The sequence below is a fragment of the Dermacentor albipictus genome, chromosome 4, assembly GCF_038994185.2.
Source record: "Dermacentor albipictus isolate Rhodes 1998 colony chromosome 4, USDA_Dalb.pri_finalv2, whole genome shotgun sequence".
NCBI classification, from domain to species: Eukaryota; Metazoa; Arthropoda; class Arachnida; order Ixodida; family Ixodidae; genus Dermacentor; species Dermacentor albipictus.
Genome location: NC_091824.1, coordinates 168,322,674 through 168,342,548, shown reverse-complemented (window position 1 = coordinate 168,342,548; position 19,875 = coordinate 168,322,674). Strand labels below are relative to the sequence as shown.

The window sequence follows — 19,875 nt, the reverse complement described above, 5'->3', positions numbered from 1 at the left end:
GGATGGCTTTGAAAAGAGTTTCTCGGTGAAGAGAAAGAGGAATCGCAATTTAAAATACCCCAAAGCAGAAGGTGCACTTCTACAGTGGCTGAAGAACACCAGGAGTGCAAACCTCCCCAAACACCTGCACTTACTGCAAAAACCTAAGCTCTCGCCCTCCAAGTGGGCCGTAAAGATTTCAAGTGCGGCAATGGCTGGCTTGAGTGGTTCAAGAAACAACACGGTGTGATCTCGAAGTCAATCGCTGGCGAGAGCACAGCCGTGAACCGTCACACTGTAGACATACAGTGCCAACATCGGCTCCAAGCTTTACTTGAAAAGTATGAAGACAAAGACATCTACAACCTACAAGTGAGGCTGCATTTTTCTACAAGATGCTACCGAATCCCATATTCGCTACCGACGGTGGATCTTCATCCAGAGGAAAACAGAGCAAGGAACATGTCACGGTGCTGTTTGGTGCTAATACAACAGGTGAGGACAAGCTTCCTTTGTTGATATTGGGGAAGGCAGAGAAGCCGCAGTGCTTCTGAAATGCGACTCTTCTCAAAGAATGCATCTACAGAAGTTACAAGTGAGCATGAATGACTGCTGCTATCTTTGAAGACTATGTGTGCCTTCTGGATAGATGGTTCAAAGCAAATAATTGGCAAGTGCTTTTCATAATTGACAATTTTCCGGGCTATGGGAAGATCGACAACCTCAAGGCTACAACTGTGGAACTTTTGTCTGCAAACACAACCACGGTACAGCAACCGATGGGTCAGGGCATCATTGAGACCCCCCGGAAGCTGTACGGCAAGGCTCTTTTGCAGCGAATGCTCACAGCATATGACGCCAACAAGAGGTACAGCATTAATTTGCTTGTTGCGGTCCATTTGCTGAACTTTTCATGGAAAAAAACTCACACCTTCGAAGTCACCAACTGCATTACGCACACCAGCTTTTCCCGCACCATCGTCAGCAACCCTGACGATAACCAGCCTGACAATGACCAGACTTGCAGCGATCTGAACGCGGCTGTTCATAAGTTGCTACCCAAGAGGTAGAAGGCGACTTCGAGACATTTGCGTTGGCTGTCGCTGCTGGTCCTGTGGTCGCGCCGGTGACGGATGTGGAGATACTAATTGACACTGTTGGTGGCCCCAACGAGCACGAAGGGCCAGCAGACGGAGAGCCATGTGAAGTGCCAACTATTGTGCAGACGTGGGAGTACCTACCCCTGCTGCAAAATAAGGTTGAATGCATGGGCGGCAACCACAGCCATGTGCAATGCCTGGTCACATTAGAGCAGGGGTTGTGTGCGCCCGGTAAGAACTTGAAACAGCCAAAGCTCACTGCCTTTTTTGCACCTGAATAAAGCTTTGCTTCACTGAATACATTGTATTTTGACTTCCTCGTAGTTTTGAGGCGCAACTAATTGAGGCGCAATTTAAGGTCGACTGCTTTAGCTTTTCTCGAGTGGTCACTTATATCGAATTACCGCTTACAACAAATTTTTTCGCCGTCCCTCTGACTTCATTATAATGAGGTCTTATTGCAGTAAAGTCAAATCCCCAACTCAGCGGCCATTGAACATAATGCGTTTTGCATCCGCATATACCATACCAGCTTATTGCATACGTATCAGTTAACAAGTAGTGTTTGCACTTTTTGTGGCACAATCACGCCAGTAGGCCGGTAAGGCAGAAGGAGCCTCAGAAATCACAACGACCTCCGAGCGGAAACGCAGAGGGCGCTTGGAAGGGTGGAGGGTGAATCAACATCATTTCGGCACCGAGCCAGAGAACATTGTGGCTGGCTAGTGGTGGACTGTTTTGTGGCATCGTGCAAGCTGGGACAAAAGCTGGGTGCTCAGCATAAAAGAAAAATTTGACATTGTTTGTGCTATCAAATGTGGCACGAAGTAGGCGCTGGCACACGAGAGGGATCTACTGTTGACTACGGTGCGTGGCATTTGGAATGCGAAGAAGATGCTCAGCAGTGCTGATGGGACTGCGAAAAGATGTCAGCTATAAGGTTCAACTTTTCGAGGTTCAGCTTTTCGCCGTCGTTGCCTCTGTTACTGCCGAAGTGTCGCCTAACGACAGTGACAAGGACAACACGAAATGCGACAGCACGGTGATTCAGGCCCAACAGTGACAGAAGCTGCATGTTACGTCAGCCTCATGTGGGTGTTTGCTGAGAAGAGAGGGCTGGCAGAAAAGCTAGCTTGCAGCTTAATGGAGTTTGAGGCCACTGTCATTCTTGATAGGCTGTTGTAAAATAAATGAAAATAACAGACTTTTGTCGCGTGAAATGAATAAATACTGCATGTTTTTTGCCCTTTCATTGCACTTTCTCTGAGTTCTGTTTTTGACAGGTAAGTGGGCAATCTCACGCTATTTAGATTAAGCAGTACTACAATTTAGTACATACTTTTTGCAAGCTCCACCCAACTACAGTGAAACGAGGTTTCACTGTATAAGCAAGGGTCGTTATCTGACCTATCACCATTTGCCATAGACTCCTGGTTTGCAACGACCCTCTCTGAATGTGGGGCTCATGTTTCGCTTTTTGTTGACAAAGCTGTGAGAGTAGGTTTACCAATTTATTGTTAAAGTATCATCATCATCAGCCGGCTTGCGCCCACTGCAGGGCAAAGGCCTCTCCCATATTTCTCCAACTACCCCAGTCATGTACTAATTGTGGTCATGTCGTCCCTGCAAACTTCTTAATCTCATCCGCCCACCTAACTTTCTGCCGCCCCCTACTATGCTTCCCTTCCCTTGAAATCCAGTGTTGTCCCAGCAAACTTCTTAATCTCATCCGCCCAGCTAACTTTCTGCCGCCCCCTGCTACGCTTCCCTTCCCTTGAAATCCAGTCCGTAACCCTTGATGACCATCGGTTATCTTCCCTCCTCATTACATGTCCTGCCCATGCCCATTTCTTTTTCTTGATTTCAACTAAGATGTCATTAACTTGCGTTTGTTCCCTCACCCAATCTGCTCTTTTCTTATCCCTTAACGTTACAACCATCATTCTTCTTTCCATAGCTCGTTGCGTCGTCCTCGTCTCGTGGGCCCAAGATGTCACCCCCTACCTGGGGAGCCACACTAGGCCTACCTGCCCTAACTTCCTACCCTGCAGTGGCAAATAAAGTTGTTTCTCTCTCTCTCTCTCTCTCTCCTCAATTTAAGTAGAACCCTTTTCGTAAGCCTCCAGGTTTCTGCCCCGTATGTGATTTCTACTTTAGTTTTCTGGAGATAAATTTTCAGACCCACCCTTCTGCTGTGCCTCTTCAGGACCGTGAGCACGCATTACAATTGGTCCGGAGTTACTAAGCAAGGCAGCGAATCGCAAGTTACTGTTACAGTAAAACCTCGTTAAATCGTACCCACTTAGGCAGTAGTTTCGTTTTAAAAAGTCAAATGCCCGACTCAGTGGCCATTGAACATAATGTGCTTTGTTACCATACAAACTGTACTAGCTTATTGCATACGTATCAGTTAACACGTAGTGCTTCCAGTTTTTGTCGGGCGAACACAGCGGTGCATCATCTCCATCAGGTCACCAGGCAGAACAAGCCTCAGAGATCAGAACCATGGATCAGAAAAACGGCCTCTAAGCGCCCTGTGCGTTTGCGCGTGAAGCCACATCAACATCAACATCATTTCGGTGCCGCGCCAGAGAGTGTTATCTAGCCTGTGGCGTCGTGCAAACAAGGAATCGCATCATGCCGAAGCTCACATAAAGAAAGACACCAGGTGCTCAGCATAGAAGAAAAATTAGACACCATTCGGGCTATCAGACAGAACACGAAGATGTCAGTGCTGGCCCGCGACAGGTATTGACTGTTGCCTACGGTGTGTGGCATTTGTAATGCGAAGCAGTTTCTCGGCAACGCTGCTGCAACCATGAAGAGATGTTGGCTACGAGGTTCGACTTTTCACCATCGTTGCCTCTGTTGTTGCCAAAGTGTCACCCAGCAACAGTGATGAGGACAACACGAAAAGCGACAGCACGAGCGACTGAGCCTTCATAGTGGCAGAAGCTGCATGCTACGTCAGCCTCATGAATGCAATCGTTGCGAGGAGAACAGCACCACGCAATGAAGAAGGTGTCCCGCGACATCTGTTGTGCTACCGCACCCGTGCACAAAGAATATGCAACGCCAACAAGGAAACTGCCATGCGAGTGTTTGCCGTGAAGAGGGGGCTGGCTGAAAAGCTGGCTCGCAGCTTCAGTAAGTTTGAGGCCACGGTCGTCACTGTTAGGCCGCCGCGGCATCAAACGAAAATAACACTTTTGTCGCGCTAAGTGAATAAATACTGCTTGTTCTTTTCCCCTTTCATCGCACTCTCTCTGAGTTCCGTTTCTGACAGGTAAGTGGGCGATCTCATGCTATTTTGGTTAAGCAGTACTACCGCTTAGTACGTACTTTCTCCGAGCTCGGGCCAACTACAGTTTAACGAGGTTTCACTGTACTGGCTTAGCAGGAAAACTGGGTTTTCCTTCAGCAAAAGCTACTATAACTGCAATCTAAAATTTGCTCTTCGAGTTTTTTTTTTTCATTAATTCTTATAGGTCACTAAGAAGGAATAGAACATTTTTTGTAGTTGTGAAAACGTCACTTAAATTGTGTTCAGAGTAACGAGATTCAGCTGTGTGTGTCTGGACCCTGGCTGTGTGCAACATGTTGCTGCCCAATAGTATCTTGTGATGACAAGCTCTGATCACAGTGTGGGCTAATATAATTTTTTTGAAACTTTCCATTTACAGCCATGTCAGCTTTGACGATATGCTTAGCTAAGTCCAGTTAGAAAAGCATTGAGTTTTTGTAATGCCATTATTTTTTGGAGTTTAGTATCACTAAGGAGTCTCTTCCATAAGCTACATGGAATAATAAGAATCAAGATTTAGTGAAAGTTCAAAATGCATGTGAACTAAACTATGTATAATTGTGTCAGAACTTAGCTGCAAAACATGCAATCCTATACACAGAAACAGTTTCTATAAACATAAGCACTACTTTTGTAAAGATCAAAGTATGTACTTACAGACATATCAAACAAGGAAGTTGAAATTCCATATCCAAGGATTTCTTTCTCATAGACTAGTCTGACTGACTTGTACTGCAGCTGAAATATAAGCATACAAACAATAGTTCACAATGGCACAGCCAGGAACGGGGCCCGCAACTTCACTGCCAAGCAAGGTTGTCATTCAGCCGATTGAGTAATATTGTTAAAAAATACATTTAGGATATGTTACAACAAACCAAGTTAGTTTAACGAGCCTAAGAATAACACAGGCAAACTCATTAGGAACAAGCAACCCTATGCAGAAATGGGACACAGTTGACCAGCATGAAGGTACAATAAAACCTTGTTGATACGTTCCTGTTGTATTTCCCCTGCTTTTATGCTCCAAAGCAGCAGTACCTTTTAGCTTCGATAGGAGCATGTGCATTAGCTTCTTGTTGGTTAGATTTCTATTCCCAGTTGCTGCAAACAAAGGCTACTGCAGTGCACCATCATCTATCAGTGGCACCTACGTCGATCTCCACGTCTCACCACAGAAAATGGTCATTTGCAGCACCTGCCATGCGGCACAGAAGGATCGCAACTGCCGTGTGCAGATCATAACCAGTCACTGATCTCAACACAGCCCACACATCAAGAGGAGATTAACAAAATACAAAGGGTTAGCCACACATCCACGCTGGCGCACAATGTCTTATAAACTTCCATACCTCACCCACTTATTTAAATCTACAACACAGCGAGGGAACTAAAGAAAAAGTATTCGAAAAGAGGCTGTTATTAAAGGTTCAATCCAACCACTAGATGAAAATTACAAATTTCATTTACTACGATTCTACGACCGTACTAAAAAGTGTTTAATGCTCAACCTATCTGCCAGTTAATAACAACCTTTACTGAGAATGTTTTAAAAGTTTATTGGATTCCTATTCAACTTCAAATAAGGTGTTGTCGGAGAGTAGGTTTTTGGCTCATCAGTAATGCTACTGCAAGTGTCTTCTGGTGCTTTGTTTTCCTGGACAATACGTATTGTCTAACATGGTCCCCCAAAAGAGATTGATCAATGGGGCTCTGTTGTATTTCTAAACACAAAATGCCATTCTGCAATGAGTCATCTAGTTATATCAAAATTTGTGAGGTTTTAAATGAATCATGCTTTCATCCATTAAATACAACTGACAAGTTTGTCAGATATTGTTATCTGCCAGCCAGGTGGTGTTTTTGAAGGTTTATATTAGATTTTCTTAAACAAACTGCTGATGAGAGCCAGCGTACTGTCTTGGTGTTTCTGTTCTCTGTCTGCGTCCCTGGTGCTGTTTTATAATTGTTTTTTTCTTTCATAGACACCACAGGATTATCAGACTTTCAGTAATTTGGCTTGTTCCATGAATGTCGAAACCTAACTGGTTAACACATTACAAGGCCACTGGTAGCTTGTGAATTAACATAGGACAGTGCAAAACAACATGCTATATGCACTGCTAGTACATCAATGTATACAATCAACAAAAAGTGAAACATGCTTTGACTACACGACCTTGTATTTATTCTTGATTATGCAAAGGAAATCTTTTCACTTAGACAGCTCAAGGCTAAAGTTGTGAGCTGCATACCACCCCGTACATGTCAGAATAGGTCAGAGCAGGCCTGTGACCTTCCATGTGTCAATCTTCTTGCCTTGACCCATTCTTTAACAGTGTTTCAACTCGGAGATGTGCATATTGCTTGGTTATTCTCGCAGCATGAACTTCACCCCAATATGGATCATAGTACAGAATCTGTGTTCTCCTCTTACTATTTTGTTCATTTGTAGCTGGCTGTGGATGCCATCTCCTACCAAGCCTTGCTCTAGAATTTCATCAGCATTTGCACTGCCACTGAGCTAGCAGGACGATGCCCACTCCCTTGAGAGAACAAATTTTACAAGACATGGAGAGAGTGCCACTCACCATTGCACAGAGAATCCAGAGGAAGGTACAGAAGCAGACATCAAACGTTGCCAGTAAGGCAAAGAACCTCCGCACGGGAGAGATCTTTTTCCCCACAGAAGCACCTACTTTGAGTGCCTCGGCTGGCACTTCATCCTCCAGGTTAATGGAGCCATAGTGAATCCAGTGGGGCTCCGGCCTTGGGCAGCCAGCATCATGGGACGAATTCCCTGCCCCCATTCAGACTTCTTGGTCCACAGCCGGTGCTTATCACCTGGCACCAGAGGCACTGGAAGACAGCGAGATCATTGCTGTATGACAGCTCTTGACTGGCTGGCAGTAAATGCACTACTTTAAATGTATGTCAATACTGTGATTCCATTATGCTTGAGTACACTGGTATGTGGTATCAGGTATCTGGTACTACAACAGGATCGTGACAAAATCACTTTCTGGTGGACGCAGTGAACAAGGCTTCCGTAGGGAAGCCGAAGCGTCTTTTAGATTGATTTTTTTGAGTACTTATTTTTGTCAGTGTCTGTCGTTTCATTGCTTCATGCTTCATCCCGACCAGACGGGCTTCCGTCGAACCCTCTGCTTCAAATGACAGTTAACACTGACAAATACAAACTAATGATGTTCAACCAAAAGCAGTCAAACTCGACTTACACATACTCTCTTAACAATAACTTTATATTGGTAACGCCCAACTACAGGTACCTTGGTATTAACTTCACTTCTAATCTTTCCTGGTCAACACACATTGAAAAACCTACTGCCACGGCATCACACACACTATAGGGTACCTGAAACGTAATCTTCATGCAGCACCTTCCATAAAATGGAAACTAGCATACCAGATTTGTTCGTTCACAACTCGAATATGCATCATCCATCTGATCACCTCACCAAGTTACCGTATTTACGCGATTGTAAGTTGACCCCCATTCTTAAGTTTGAAAATCTGAAGTGAAGGTCGACTTACAATCGAAACCAAAACATGGCACTGCCAAAAAAGCAAGACCAACGGGAGCTACAGCGTAGTTACGATTTTATGTTTGTGCTATCCCGCATGTTTGTTCGCTTTTCAAAAGGGTTTCTCAACATTTTTGAGAGTTTTACAGTGCACACAACACTCATCAGGGGGTGTCAATAGTTCATGGAAGCGCCGCTGTTCCATTCGCGGCGGCACCCTCAGAACGGCGGCGCTTGCGGGGAGTATCGGTAGTTCATGGAAGAGCAGACACCACTCGTAAAGCCCCTTAAACTTTGTAAAGTAGAGCCACGCTTTGAAGAATGCCGCCTCCTCCTTGTGCGCTCTGGCCGAGGCCGACGCTGCATCGCTATTGGCCTAATAGCATCACGTGGGCCCTCGCACCGTCCATCAGCGCCATATTTGCTCGAGAAGCATCTACGGAGTGGCGAGGAGCATAGAGTTTCCTACAAAAATTACTAGAGGGAACTCTGGCGCTGCAGTCGTTGTCCTACCATGAGAATGACGGGAAGTACATGGATTTGTCTGATCTTCATGCTTGTGGATTCATACGTTCTTGTGGCTTTGTATATTACGCTATATAAATCTTATTGCCGCAAGTTTCGGCACAATTTATATTCTTCGAAGTGCAGAAGACGCCGGAAATGCATACAATTGCTATTAATTGCAACGAATGAGCTTGTCCAGGTGGCCAAATCGAAACGCGCCAACTATCTCAAGGCACTGGCATGTTCGCGATAAAGTCATATAGGCATTTCATTCGCTTGTGGATACATGCGTCCGTGGCTTAATGGTTTCAATATCAGGCTTTTGTGCTAGAGTCCCTGTGTTCGAATCCTGCCGTCGGGCAATTTTAATGATACTTATTTAATTATTTATTACGCCATACACTGTTGAAAATGACAAGTTTACAAAGTCACAAAGCCGTTTGAAGCCGAAAGGACAAAGTTTAGGCAAATCCATGTACTTCCCATAATTCCCATGATGGTACAACCGCTCCCATTGCAGCTCCCATAGACACTAGCGCCAGAGTTCCCTCTAGTAATTTTTGTAGGAAACTATGGCGAGGAGCGCATGTTGGCACCGTTGCTATGCTCGAGCAGTGTAGGCAGCATCCCGGTCGAGGAGGGAGCATAAAAGAGAGGAGAAACGAGGTGAAGGCAGTGGAGGAGCGTGTGACTACTTTACGAAGTTTAAGGGGCTTCAACCGCTCGCGGGTTTCCCTTAGCCTGTTGCGCTTAGCTTTCTGACGAAAAGCATTGGTTTGAAGCATTGGTTTGAAGCATTCCACTTGATTGCCGGCTACGTGCTACTTCTATTCTTCCTCAGTCGTCATGAGTGCTCCAGGCCCACTAATCATTCGGCACTCGTTCAAAGCAGCGTTCAAGAGGGCTGCCATCCTTTACGTCGAAGAAACAAATCACTGCGCAGCGGGCCGCAAGTTCGATGTTTCTGAATGGGTGGTGCGAGAGTGGCGACTGCAGCGAAGCAAAATATTCACCTGTGACGGCAAGTGAGGAATCTTCCACGTGCCGAAGTCTGGACACTTTCCGGAGCTGTAGGCTAAGCTTGTGGCATACGTTGCTGAAATGCGCTATCGGTCCCTGCCAGTGAAGTGCGACATGGTCATGATACAAGCCCAGATCTTCGCCTTTTAAGGACCGGCTCCACTGTGAGTACAACAAGTAGCTGGCGGCAGAAGACCGCGAAATTACGCCAACCGGACCTGTCAAGAGAGTCTCCCTGACGGCTGCATGTGGTTGGGTGCTTTCGGCGTGGGCTGCTGTTCCACAAGATGTCATGGTGCGGTCATTTGCCAAATGTGAAATTTCGTGGGACGACGACGTGCTGTGGGACCGTAGAAACGATGACGATGGCAGCACTAGTGAAGACGAGTAGTCCAGTGACCATGTCAGCTACTAATAAATTTTCGTTATCGAATGTGCCCTTGGGTGTGCTCTCTTCTTTTTTCCTGTCACACGATATGGGGGGGGGGGGTGAGGGGGGGGTCGACTTACATTCGAGTTGACTTACAATCGTGTAAATACGGTATCTAATCAACTTACTGGAATCTGCAAAACTGCGCTGCACATTTCATTGCTCGAGACTACAACCGACACTCCAGTGTGACTAACATAAAGGCTTCATTATCACCATCGTCCTTGGAATCACGTAGGGAGATAACCACTCTCTATTTATTGTATAAAATAGCCTACAGCACGCAATCAAATACCTTGCCACTATCAAAACCACATTACATATCTTGCAGGCTTTATAATCAACACAGTTTTATTCGTCTTTTCGGCTGAACCGAAGCCTTTAACACATCTACGCTTCCACGTGCAATGGAATGACCTCCCTGATGTCTGTATTCATGACCATGTGGCATTTAGAAATAATGTACTAACCATCTACGACTGTTTTTGCTAACCATATGATCACTTAAAATCATGTTTATAGATTTTACAGGGATATCATGTAGGCCTACTCAATTTTCCATAAAACCTATTAAGTATTTTATTATTACAACATTACACCATATCTACTACATTTTTACCATTGTATAATACCTGGTTCTTGAATTTCTTTTGTTTGTTTTCGTGTTCTTGTTAAAAATGATCGTCTAGTCCCCCTCACATAATACTCCTACACAGAGCCTGTGAGGTGGTATTTGTAAATAAATAAGTAAAGCACATGACATTTTGATTTGCACAACTCAAAGTGTGCTCTTGAGTCTACATAAAATTTTTGCATACTGTAGGGGTTGGAGGACGGACGTCGGGATGATAACCCAAAACTTGGGAGGGATTTATTCTACATTATTTACAAGGAGGTAAGCGTCAAGTAACATTCGTACAGTCATTACAGGCCGGCAGCAACTCGGACGCTGCGGCCCGCGGCAAGAAGTTCGAGAGAGGTGAATCAGGGAATCAGGGCATGTCTCAGAATGCTCAGGTCTCTCTGGAAGGCTTCTTATAAACCCTTCGAGCACTGTAAGTCACGTCATGTTTGACCAATGGAAGAGTCCGCTCCGATGACGCCACTTTCAGCCAATGGTAGGCGCCCGTGTCGCGGTGTCACACCTGGCGGCTCTCTGTGGTCTTGCCTCGCAGACTGGCAATGCACTTCTAACGAGGAGAAGGGGAGGGCTGCTCATGCTCCATTGTCGGAGGGCCCACCTGCTAATCCCGGCGGCGCACGAACTTGTTGGCACGTGAACTTGTTGCCTTAAACTTGTTTGCTCGGCCGCTCCTCTGGAATGTGCTTTCCTGCTTCGGCATTCCTCAATTAGCTGTGCTGCGATTCGAAGTGGTTTGGGGAACTCGAAGTAATCGCAGGAAACAGCTCCATATCTAACAGCTCGTCCTCGCCCCGGTTGTTCTGAATGGCCGGTGAACTCAATTCGCTGGCCATGAGGAACGCTGAAAGAAGCTGCAGGGTACTGGGGTCGAGCCTCGTTTGACAACCCTCGGGATCCTGGGCCCTGGAGAACATACGTCAAACAAACCAAACAACACAGCGCTGCACCACGCGTAAGCGCAGGCTCTTCACCCCTGACTCGCCAGGCTATTACTGAGTCAAAATCAACCCTGATCTTTTAGTTCCCCAATTTTGACAAAGCAGTTCCAACCACCCTTCCAAACAGCTATCCATTTCTCCTCGAATGCCGACAAGACCAGAGTACTATTGTTGTTGCAAAACAAAAGGGTCGTTGACGATGCAAACAACAAATGAAAACAGCCGAACATAACTTAAGTGGCCTAACTACACGAACAGCATGTTTCCAATCTATCGCAGTGGCGTACTTATCGCACGTATTGGTGCCACTGAACAATCTGGTCAACCTCACAAGTACGTAATCACAAGCGCACTAGCCTTGTGGTCACTAAACAAAACGCGTACTTGCGTTGTAGGCAAACTTTTCATTTACGCTTACTCACGTTTCTTCCCTGAAAGTCCTACAGGACACGTGACGTAAACGAACAATTAAACTCGCGGGACTTACACACTCCGCAGAACTCTTAAAATGATGCGTCTTCTACTAACTCTTTCCACGCACGTTCACTAAAGTCAGAATACGGCTGCCCTCAACGCACACTAGCAACCCAGTCATAAATCTGCTTCCTTCCGTCCACACAGGACACGCGCTAATGGAACTAAGAACGCTTCTCCGTGCAAATCATGCACTCACTGAAAACTATGCGGTTAACCTTAGAAAAACCAAAAACACTTAAAAAGAAAGAAGGTTAAATAACTCACACGCGCGTTACGATAGGCCTCTCAACAATAACCTTGACCCTCAGGTTACTCACACACACACAAAAAAAGCCTATCTACTTATTAATGAGCATTTCGCGAGACTACAGGTTTACTTAAAACACACCTTTCAAATCTCGAGCTTCTCGAACGAAAACATAAACAAAGCTCAAACTTTACACATTGAAAGAAATCCCAGTCTCAATTCGCGAAAACTTTCCGATGCTCAAAATAAAAAACGAAACAACATGCTTTACTTCTGCGGGAGCTCTCCTGGCCTCCCTTTCCAAACGCTTATGTCTGACTCATACTCTGAGCCGTCCCCGAGCTGGTCGCGGCTTGAAAACTGCTCTGGCTGCCGAGGAGACACAAAAGGGCTGATTCACTATCAGCTCCCCCAAGACGTTACGGTCTCCTGCCAATTTGCGTCCTGGCGCCCCGCTTTCAACACGAACTCGATTGACCGCGTCGCTACTCCCCACCTGGTCTCGTCCTGCCACCTTGCGTTTCTTCGAACTGCACGCTGAGCTGTGAAAAGAACTACGGAACGACGCGGAGTTTAGCTGCCTCGTGCCCTTTGTCCGCGTCCGTGCAGAACATGCTTCGCGGTCCCCCTTGGACCGGTGGTTTGAACGTTTAGGATGCGTCAACATCGTCAGTGACGACCGCACCTTTCTTCTCCTCGCGCCCTGCCCATTTGGGGTTCTCGCCATCATTGGCGGCGCTACATTAATTACCGACTTTCGGTCTTTACCGCGCGTCTTTTTACGGCGCTTTCTCTTTGCACTTGCTTTCATGTCGCCTTCTCGTGCCTCGTGCTGGCCGGTACACATTTCGTCAGCCCGGATCGGTCTCTTACCCGCACAGTCTGAGTGATTTACCTTTAAATCAACACTCTCTCTGCCTCGACTGGCGGACAGCTCAACCGACTCTGGCACAATGCAGCAGGCTTTACTCGAGTTAGACAACTCGCACTCTTCCGAACTACCCTCTACTACATTGCCCAGCGCACGCTGTGCATCGGCACACAGCCCGTCGGTATCGATCGCTGTCTCACGCGCACAGTCCGAATGATTAATAACTGAATCATCCCTCTCTAGGCTACCCAGACTGGCGGAGAGCCGCACCGATCCCTGAACAATGCAGTTGTTCTCTCGTGGACTACGGAGCTCGCCATCCCGAGAACTACTCTCAACTGCATCGCTCAGTTCGCACTTCACTTCTGCACGTAGATCTGACCTGACATGGGTGCCCGCGTCTGTCGCGTCAACAGTATCCTTTCCTTCGCTAGCAACCTCGCTAACATTACCAGCGACGCACACGCGCGGTAACTGTGCCAATTTGTTCGCAGCTGGCCTAGCTGTCTCTACAGTCATCTGGTGGCACAGCACCTCGTCGCTCTCCTTGCTGCCTTTAACGGCCTCTGTTGCCACTAAGGCATCGTTAGCAGCTAGCCTTTTCCCTTCACTTTTGAATCTGCAGCCAATCTCACAGGCACTACTCTTTTCGTCGGCTTCTGGCGAAAATCTGCTAGACACTTCCTCATTCTTTCGCTCTGTACTTCCTACAGAATTCTCAGACAGCCGTTGTCTCTGTGCCAATAACTGATCACAATGCTGTATCTCTTTGATCAGTGCTGCCTTCTCTCTCTCATACTTTTGCTCACGCTCACGTTCGCGTTCATTCTCACGTCCGTGACGCTCACACCTAAGAGTAAGTTCTTGAAGCTCATGCTTCCGTTCATTCTCGCGTTCTTCACGCTGACGCTTACTCCTAAGTTCACGACGCTCTCGCAAACGTACACGACGCTCCCGCTCCCGTGGCTCCTGTATCACCTCCCAAGCAAGTTCAATGCTTTTGTCATCATTGCCACTATCCTTAATCGCCTTTATGATAGCTGGCGTTTTCATCCGTTCGTCCGCCTCAACTCCCAAATCGTCGCACACCAACAACAAGTCTAACCTCGTCAACCTTCTAAGATCCATGGCAGCTGCCCCGACAGGTGGTTAAAACTGTTTTCCTTAATTAATTTGTGCAAATACACAGTACATCAAACTCCCGATTCCCAGAACTATCAAAATTGAACACACAACCTTTGAGTCTGGCGAATCATAAGGAAAAAAAAACCACGCGCTCACTTACGGTTGCAGCACCCTGCCATCCGGTTCATTCGTCCGCTGTTTCCGGTTCCTCCGGACTCCCTGGGTCGAAGGCTCGCTCCTTCTTCGCTACTCCCAGTTTCTTCGGACCTCTTTCGACGAAGGCTCTCTCTTCTTCGCTCTTTCCGGTTCCTTAGGGTCTTTCTCGACGAAGGTTGATCCGTAGCGCTGCCACCAGCTGATGCATTCGGAGGCGATCCTACCGCTGCCAACCAGATGTAGGGGTTGGAGGACGGACGTCGGGATGATAACCCAAAACTTGGGAGGGATTTATTCTACATTATTTACAAGGAGGTGAGCGTCAAGTAACATTCGTACAGTCATTACGGGCCGGCAGCAACTCGGACGCTGCGGCCCGCGGCAAGAAGTTCGAGAGAGGTGAATCAGGGAATCAGGGCATGTCCCAGAATGCTCAGGTCTCTCTGGAAGGCTTCTTATAAACCCTTCGAGCACTGTAAGTCACGTCATGTTTGACCAATGGGAGAGTCCGCTCCGATGACGCCACTTTCAGCCAATGGTAGGCGCCCGTGTCGCGGTGTCACACCTGGCGGCTCTCTGTGGTCTTGCCTCGCAGACTGGCAATGCACTTCTAACGAGGAGAAGGGGAGGGCTGCTCATGCTCCATTGTCAGAGGGCCCACCTGCTAATCCCGGCGGCGCACGAACTTGTTGGCACGTGAACTTGTTGCCTTAAACTTGTTTGCTCGGCCGCTCCTCTGGAATGTGCTTTCCTGCTTCGGCATTCCTCAATTAGCTGTGCTGCGATTCGAAGTGGTTTGGGGAACTCGAAGTAATCGCAGGAAACAGCTCCATATCTAACAATACTAAGCTTTCACACAAGCATGCTGATGTCTTTGCCTTCAAAACAGGGATAGTAATTCCTGTGTGCTTATGGTTTTCTAGTAAACATTGTGATAGGAACGAATAGGAATAATTACCTGTGTGTGTGTGTGTGTGTGCACGTGTGTGTGTGTGCGTGCATACGTGCGTGTGTTCTTTCCATTTCTGGCCTTCTATTCTTTGCAAAATGTTTTTCATGCCACTTTTTAAAAATTAAACACCCCTTAGCTCATATAACTTTCAATAATGCTAGTGGCTAGGCAAGTGTACCGAGGCAAACCTGCAAGTAAAGAACAAGCTATGTTCAGCAGGCACAAAGGCATCGGAGTCAAGCGGAAGAAAAATCGACATGGGGACAACCACACAGCACATTAGTTGCGAAGTGAGCTCCACAATATTTGAAGTCAATGAAAGCAGCCATGTGGAAATAACATTACAGTAATATCCCATGTCATTGCCTATTCCCCACCGTTAAGAGGTATAAGTGTGAAAAAAGATTATGGGCATTGTACTGGTGTACAAGCAGGATAGGTATATAAATTGGAGCATGAAGAATTACCAAACGAGAGTAATAATAGGCACACTTTGTAAATGTTTGCCAATGGCATACAATGAGTACTTAGGATTTAGCTATCCCTATCTAATCTGCCACATGTGGATGACAGCACCCTATCTCACATGCATGTGTGAACCTGCAAATAAATATGCACCCTATATGTTTAGATGTTTTTGTGAACACAGGCAAAAAGAAAATACAAAACTCCACCACCAGTACCATTGCTTATAATGAGCAGATGTAACTGTGCCAGTGCATCCATGAGGCGCATGAGGCTTCCAATAACTCATTTCTTGGGGTAGTCTGTCGAAATAAAACCTTGCGAAAAAGAGAAGCAGGTGATGCCTTGGAAGAGGTCAATGACCTAGGATATTACATTATGCACAGTGTCAGTGCAATCTGTTGGCACTTTTAGTAGACTGTGAGAGACGTCTGAAAACTCAGGTAAAGTGATGATACCAGACTTGTAGTAAATGATGTATAAGGGTGGCTAAATGATATGAATGCTCACTGCTACACACATAGCATTTTTGTTCATTATTTTTCTTGTATGGTATATACATGCAACAGCCAAATCACCAAGTGATTACATGGCAAAATATAAAAGCAACATTATGGCTCCCATCAACAAGGTTTCTGTGTGAGAGACAAAATGTTTGGTTAATCTGTTTGTGGTCAACATTGTCACTTTTATTGGCCACTGTGCTTTATTGCAACCAAATAGGCTTACATCAAACCTTGAAGTCATTAATTCAGCACATTGCCTAGCAAGATGCTTACCAGGAAAAGCCTGACACTGAAAGTGTTTACACTGTGGGATCAGGTATTCAAATAATCGAATAAGATATGAAAGGTTGATTCAACATGCAAGGCCCTGTCTTGAATATTGCATCTTACTTTGCTTTATTACAGCTTACCGAAATACAACACATTAAACAATACAGCTGGCGAAACAAACTGGGAAGCTTTCTTTTCACTAAAAATGACAAAGACGTGTAAAAAACACTAAGCACGAGATTTATTGATGGCAGCTCAGTGCTGTTGAATGGCAGTGGGCAGTATCGTGCATAAGATCTTGTTCAGTTCTGCAGCTTAATATGCATCCGCTCATGCAATAAAAGCTACAATTTCGTTGTCATAGATTAACATCAAAGCTCCATCCATTTACTCAGCCTGCTGATAAGTACATTAAAGGAAAAGGATGTCATACCTTTGCATTGTGAAACTAGAACCTTGGTCCCTGCATTCTCTCACCTGTGGATAACAAAAGTTATCAGTAAGAGCAAGCTACATACGCCAAAAATAAGACTGATAAGGTGCTTTTGAATGCACACAACCTTGTCTGTATCAATGTGCTTTCATTTAAAGGATGAAATCACACGTACATTATCATTCGTGATGAAGATTACTACAGCGGCACATCCTACAGGTAATGAAAGTAGGAGTGAACAGGAAGGCGGATAACTATATTATTGAATATGAAATGCTGATAACTTTTCCAATAATTTGGGAAATGTTAGGCTATGACTACGTTGCTGTTCCTTCCTTTTTTTTTCTTTTGCAAAAAACTCCATCATTGTTTTACCATGACTGGATTTGGGTATATTTAATGACAATTTGACATGCCAGTTGTTCATGGTTGAACAACTCTAAACGTCGATGAGTGGAGAAAGGTAGGAAAAATGACAAGAAAGTAGTTCTAGACATGACTTGCATTTTCTTCGTTCCTGTGACATTACCATAAAAAACGACCGACAGCGTCAGCATGTCATCCATGTGAGCGAATCTATACGATGAAAGACTACATGAGGTTTTGGCAACTTGATCCAGGATAAACGGACACCGCATTTAACCTGGAATAGCAGCTTGGGCTTGTTGGTTTTCCATCCTAGTGTTAACAGCGCAAAACGTAGACGGGACACGATAATAATAATAATATTTGGGGTTTTACGTGCCAAAACCACTTTCTGATTATGAGGCACGCCGTAGTGGAGGACTCCGGAAATTTTGACCACCTGGGGTTCTTTAACGTGCACCTAAATCTAAGCACACGGGTGTTTTCACATTTCGCCCCCATCGAAATGCGGCCGCCGTGGCCGGGATTCGATCCCGTGACCTCGTGCTCAGCAGCCCAACACCATAGCCACTGAGCAACCACGGCGGGTGACGGGACACGAGACGAGAAAACACCACAAGCGCTGTCAGTGCTTCTAGTGTCGTCTTTTAGTCTCGTGTCCTGTCTACGTTTTGCGCTGTCAGAACCAGGCACATTTAACCTGACACCGCCACAGATACGTATTCCCTCACGCCCTCTGAAAACACCGTAAAAGATTATCAAATGATACTGAATAAGAAGACAAAGCGGCAGCTTGTGAAAGTAGTATAATCACATGCTTGTGGCTCTGAAAAAGAGTGTTGCTGAAGGTGCCGGTTTCTGACAAGGCATGGTTAAAAAGAAAACAAGTCACAAGCGCTTAATGGGATGTCATCAGTCTATCCTAGCTTTCTCAGGCATTTTGAGGATGACAAACATACATGCTGCTGAGACTACTTTTAAACATAGGGCAGAGAAAAATAAAAGCAAGCTTAAAGTTGCATGCTGAGCCATTCGAATGAGCTGCACTTCGCGCAGAGCACACAGACGTTGGCATGACAAACTTACGTTCTTCAATAGTAAATTTGGCACAGGCGTCGTCCGTTTCAGCACTTAAGGCAAACTCATGCTTATTTTCAGTACCATAGCGGCTCCGAATTTTGCGATAAGCTGACAAGCAGTCATTCTGCCTGTTTACATTTCTGCGCCGTCTGGCGGACCGACCGACCGACCGACGCAAGGCGGGTATGGCGATACAGCTGACGCGGCTGTCTGCTTTCGCGAGCTGCAAGCCACTGCAAAATTCGTCTTTCTGTCAATAATAACCAAACGTAAAATAAGTACGGCCACAAATGAACTTTTACGCTAAACATAAAGCTCTCAAACCGTGCTTATAAAGTCTCTTTCACTCAGGTTCACTCAAATCGAATAGCAAGCTTTGAACTTTCGGTTTCGAGTCAATAGCAACCTTAGCTGGGCGCGTTTTTCGAAATATTTTTATACCGGTGTCCCACGGCTACTTTCGGTCGCGATCATGCACGATCTGGATCAAAATTATTGACCGTGATTTGCTCCCTCGCGCAGCTTGCGCAAAAGAACCAATCGTGATCGAAAAATTTGATCGGGATTGGGCTTGGTCGCGATGAAAAGGGCGCCGTGCGTGGCACCCGATTGCCACTTATATATTTTATTTAATATAGATAAGCTGGAAAATAAGCTTTGATGAACGAAGTATGTTCGCAGAGTCAATGCTGCGAAAATGTGACATGACTGAATGTATTGCTGGGTCGTGCGCGTTACGCTCGTACGTGTTCCTACAAACTCAGGCTCTACTAATGTGAGCGTCGTCTTCATTCTCCAGTTCTTCGAAGTCCGGAATAAGAAGCCCCGGTGCTGACTTAAGAGGTATAGATTAGAATTAGTACAAGCCTACGCTCCAACGTCATCTCGACGATGAGGAAGTAAATCAGTTTTATGAAGATGTTGAATTAGCTATGAGAAAAGTGCGAACTCAGTATACTGTAGTAATGGGCGACTTCAATGCAAAAGTGGGGAAAAAGCAGGCTGGTGAACAAGCAATTGGCAACTACGGCGTCGATTTTAGGAACGCTAGAGGAGGGATGTTGGTAGAAGTCTCAAAAAGGAATAAGCTTCGAATAATGAACGCCTTTTTCAGGAAGCGTAGCAACAGAAAGTGGACCTGGAAAAGCCCTAATGGTGAAACAAGAAATAAAATTGATTTCATACTTTCTGCTGATCCCAGCATAGTGCAGGATGCAGAAGTGATAGGTAGCGTAAAGTGCAGTGATCATAGGTTAGTGAGGGTTAGGATTCACCTCAATTTGAAGAGAGGAGCAAAATTGGTCAAGAAGAAACAGGTCAATCTAGAGGCAGTAAGGGTAAAAGCAGACAAATTCAGGCTGGTACTACTTGCAAACAAATATGCAGCCTTAGAACAGAGAGATGAAGATGACATAGAGGTAAGGAATGAAAACGTAACTAGGCTGGCTTCAGAGGCAGCAA

At 45.7% G+C, this 19,875-nt stretch overlaps 1 protein-coding gene across 1 annotated transcript in view; it reads right to left on the bottom strand.

Annotated features, from left to right (window-relative positions):
* Positions 1–18,597, bottom strand: part of Start1 (Steroidogenic acute regulatory protein-like) — a 53,629-nt gene extending 35,032 nt beyond the window's left edge. Inside the window, exons 1-4 of the mRNA XM_065442092.2 lie at positions 18,421–18,597; positions 16,969–17,012; positions 6,975–7,242; positions 5,041–5,121 (exon numbers count right to left, since the gene is read on the bottom strand). Coding sequence (XP_065298164.2) covers positions 5,041–5,121; positions 6,975–7,193 — 300 coding nt within the window. The 5' untranslated portion in view covers positions 7,194–7,242; positions 16,969–17,012; positions 18,421–18,597. The remainder of the gene's footprint in view (positions 1–5,040; positions 5,122–6,974; positions 7,243–16,968; positions 17,013–18,420) is intronic.
* Between the last annotated feature and the right edge of the window lie 1,278 nt (positions 18,598–19,875).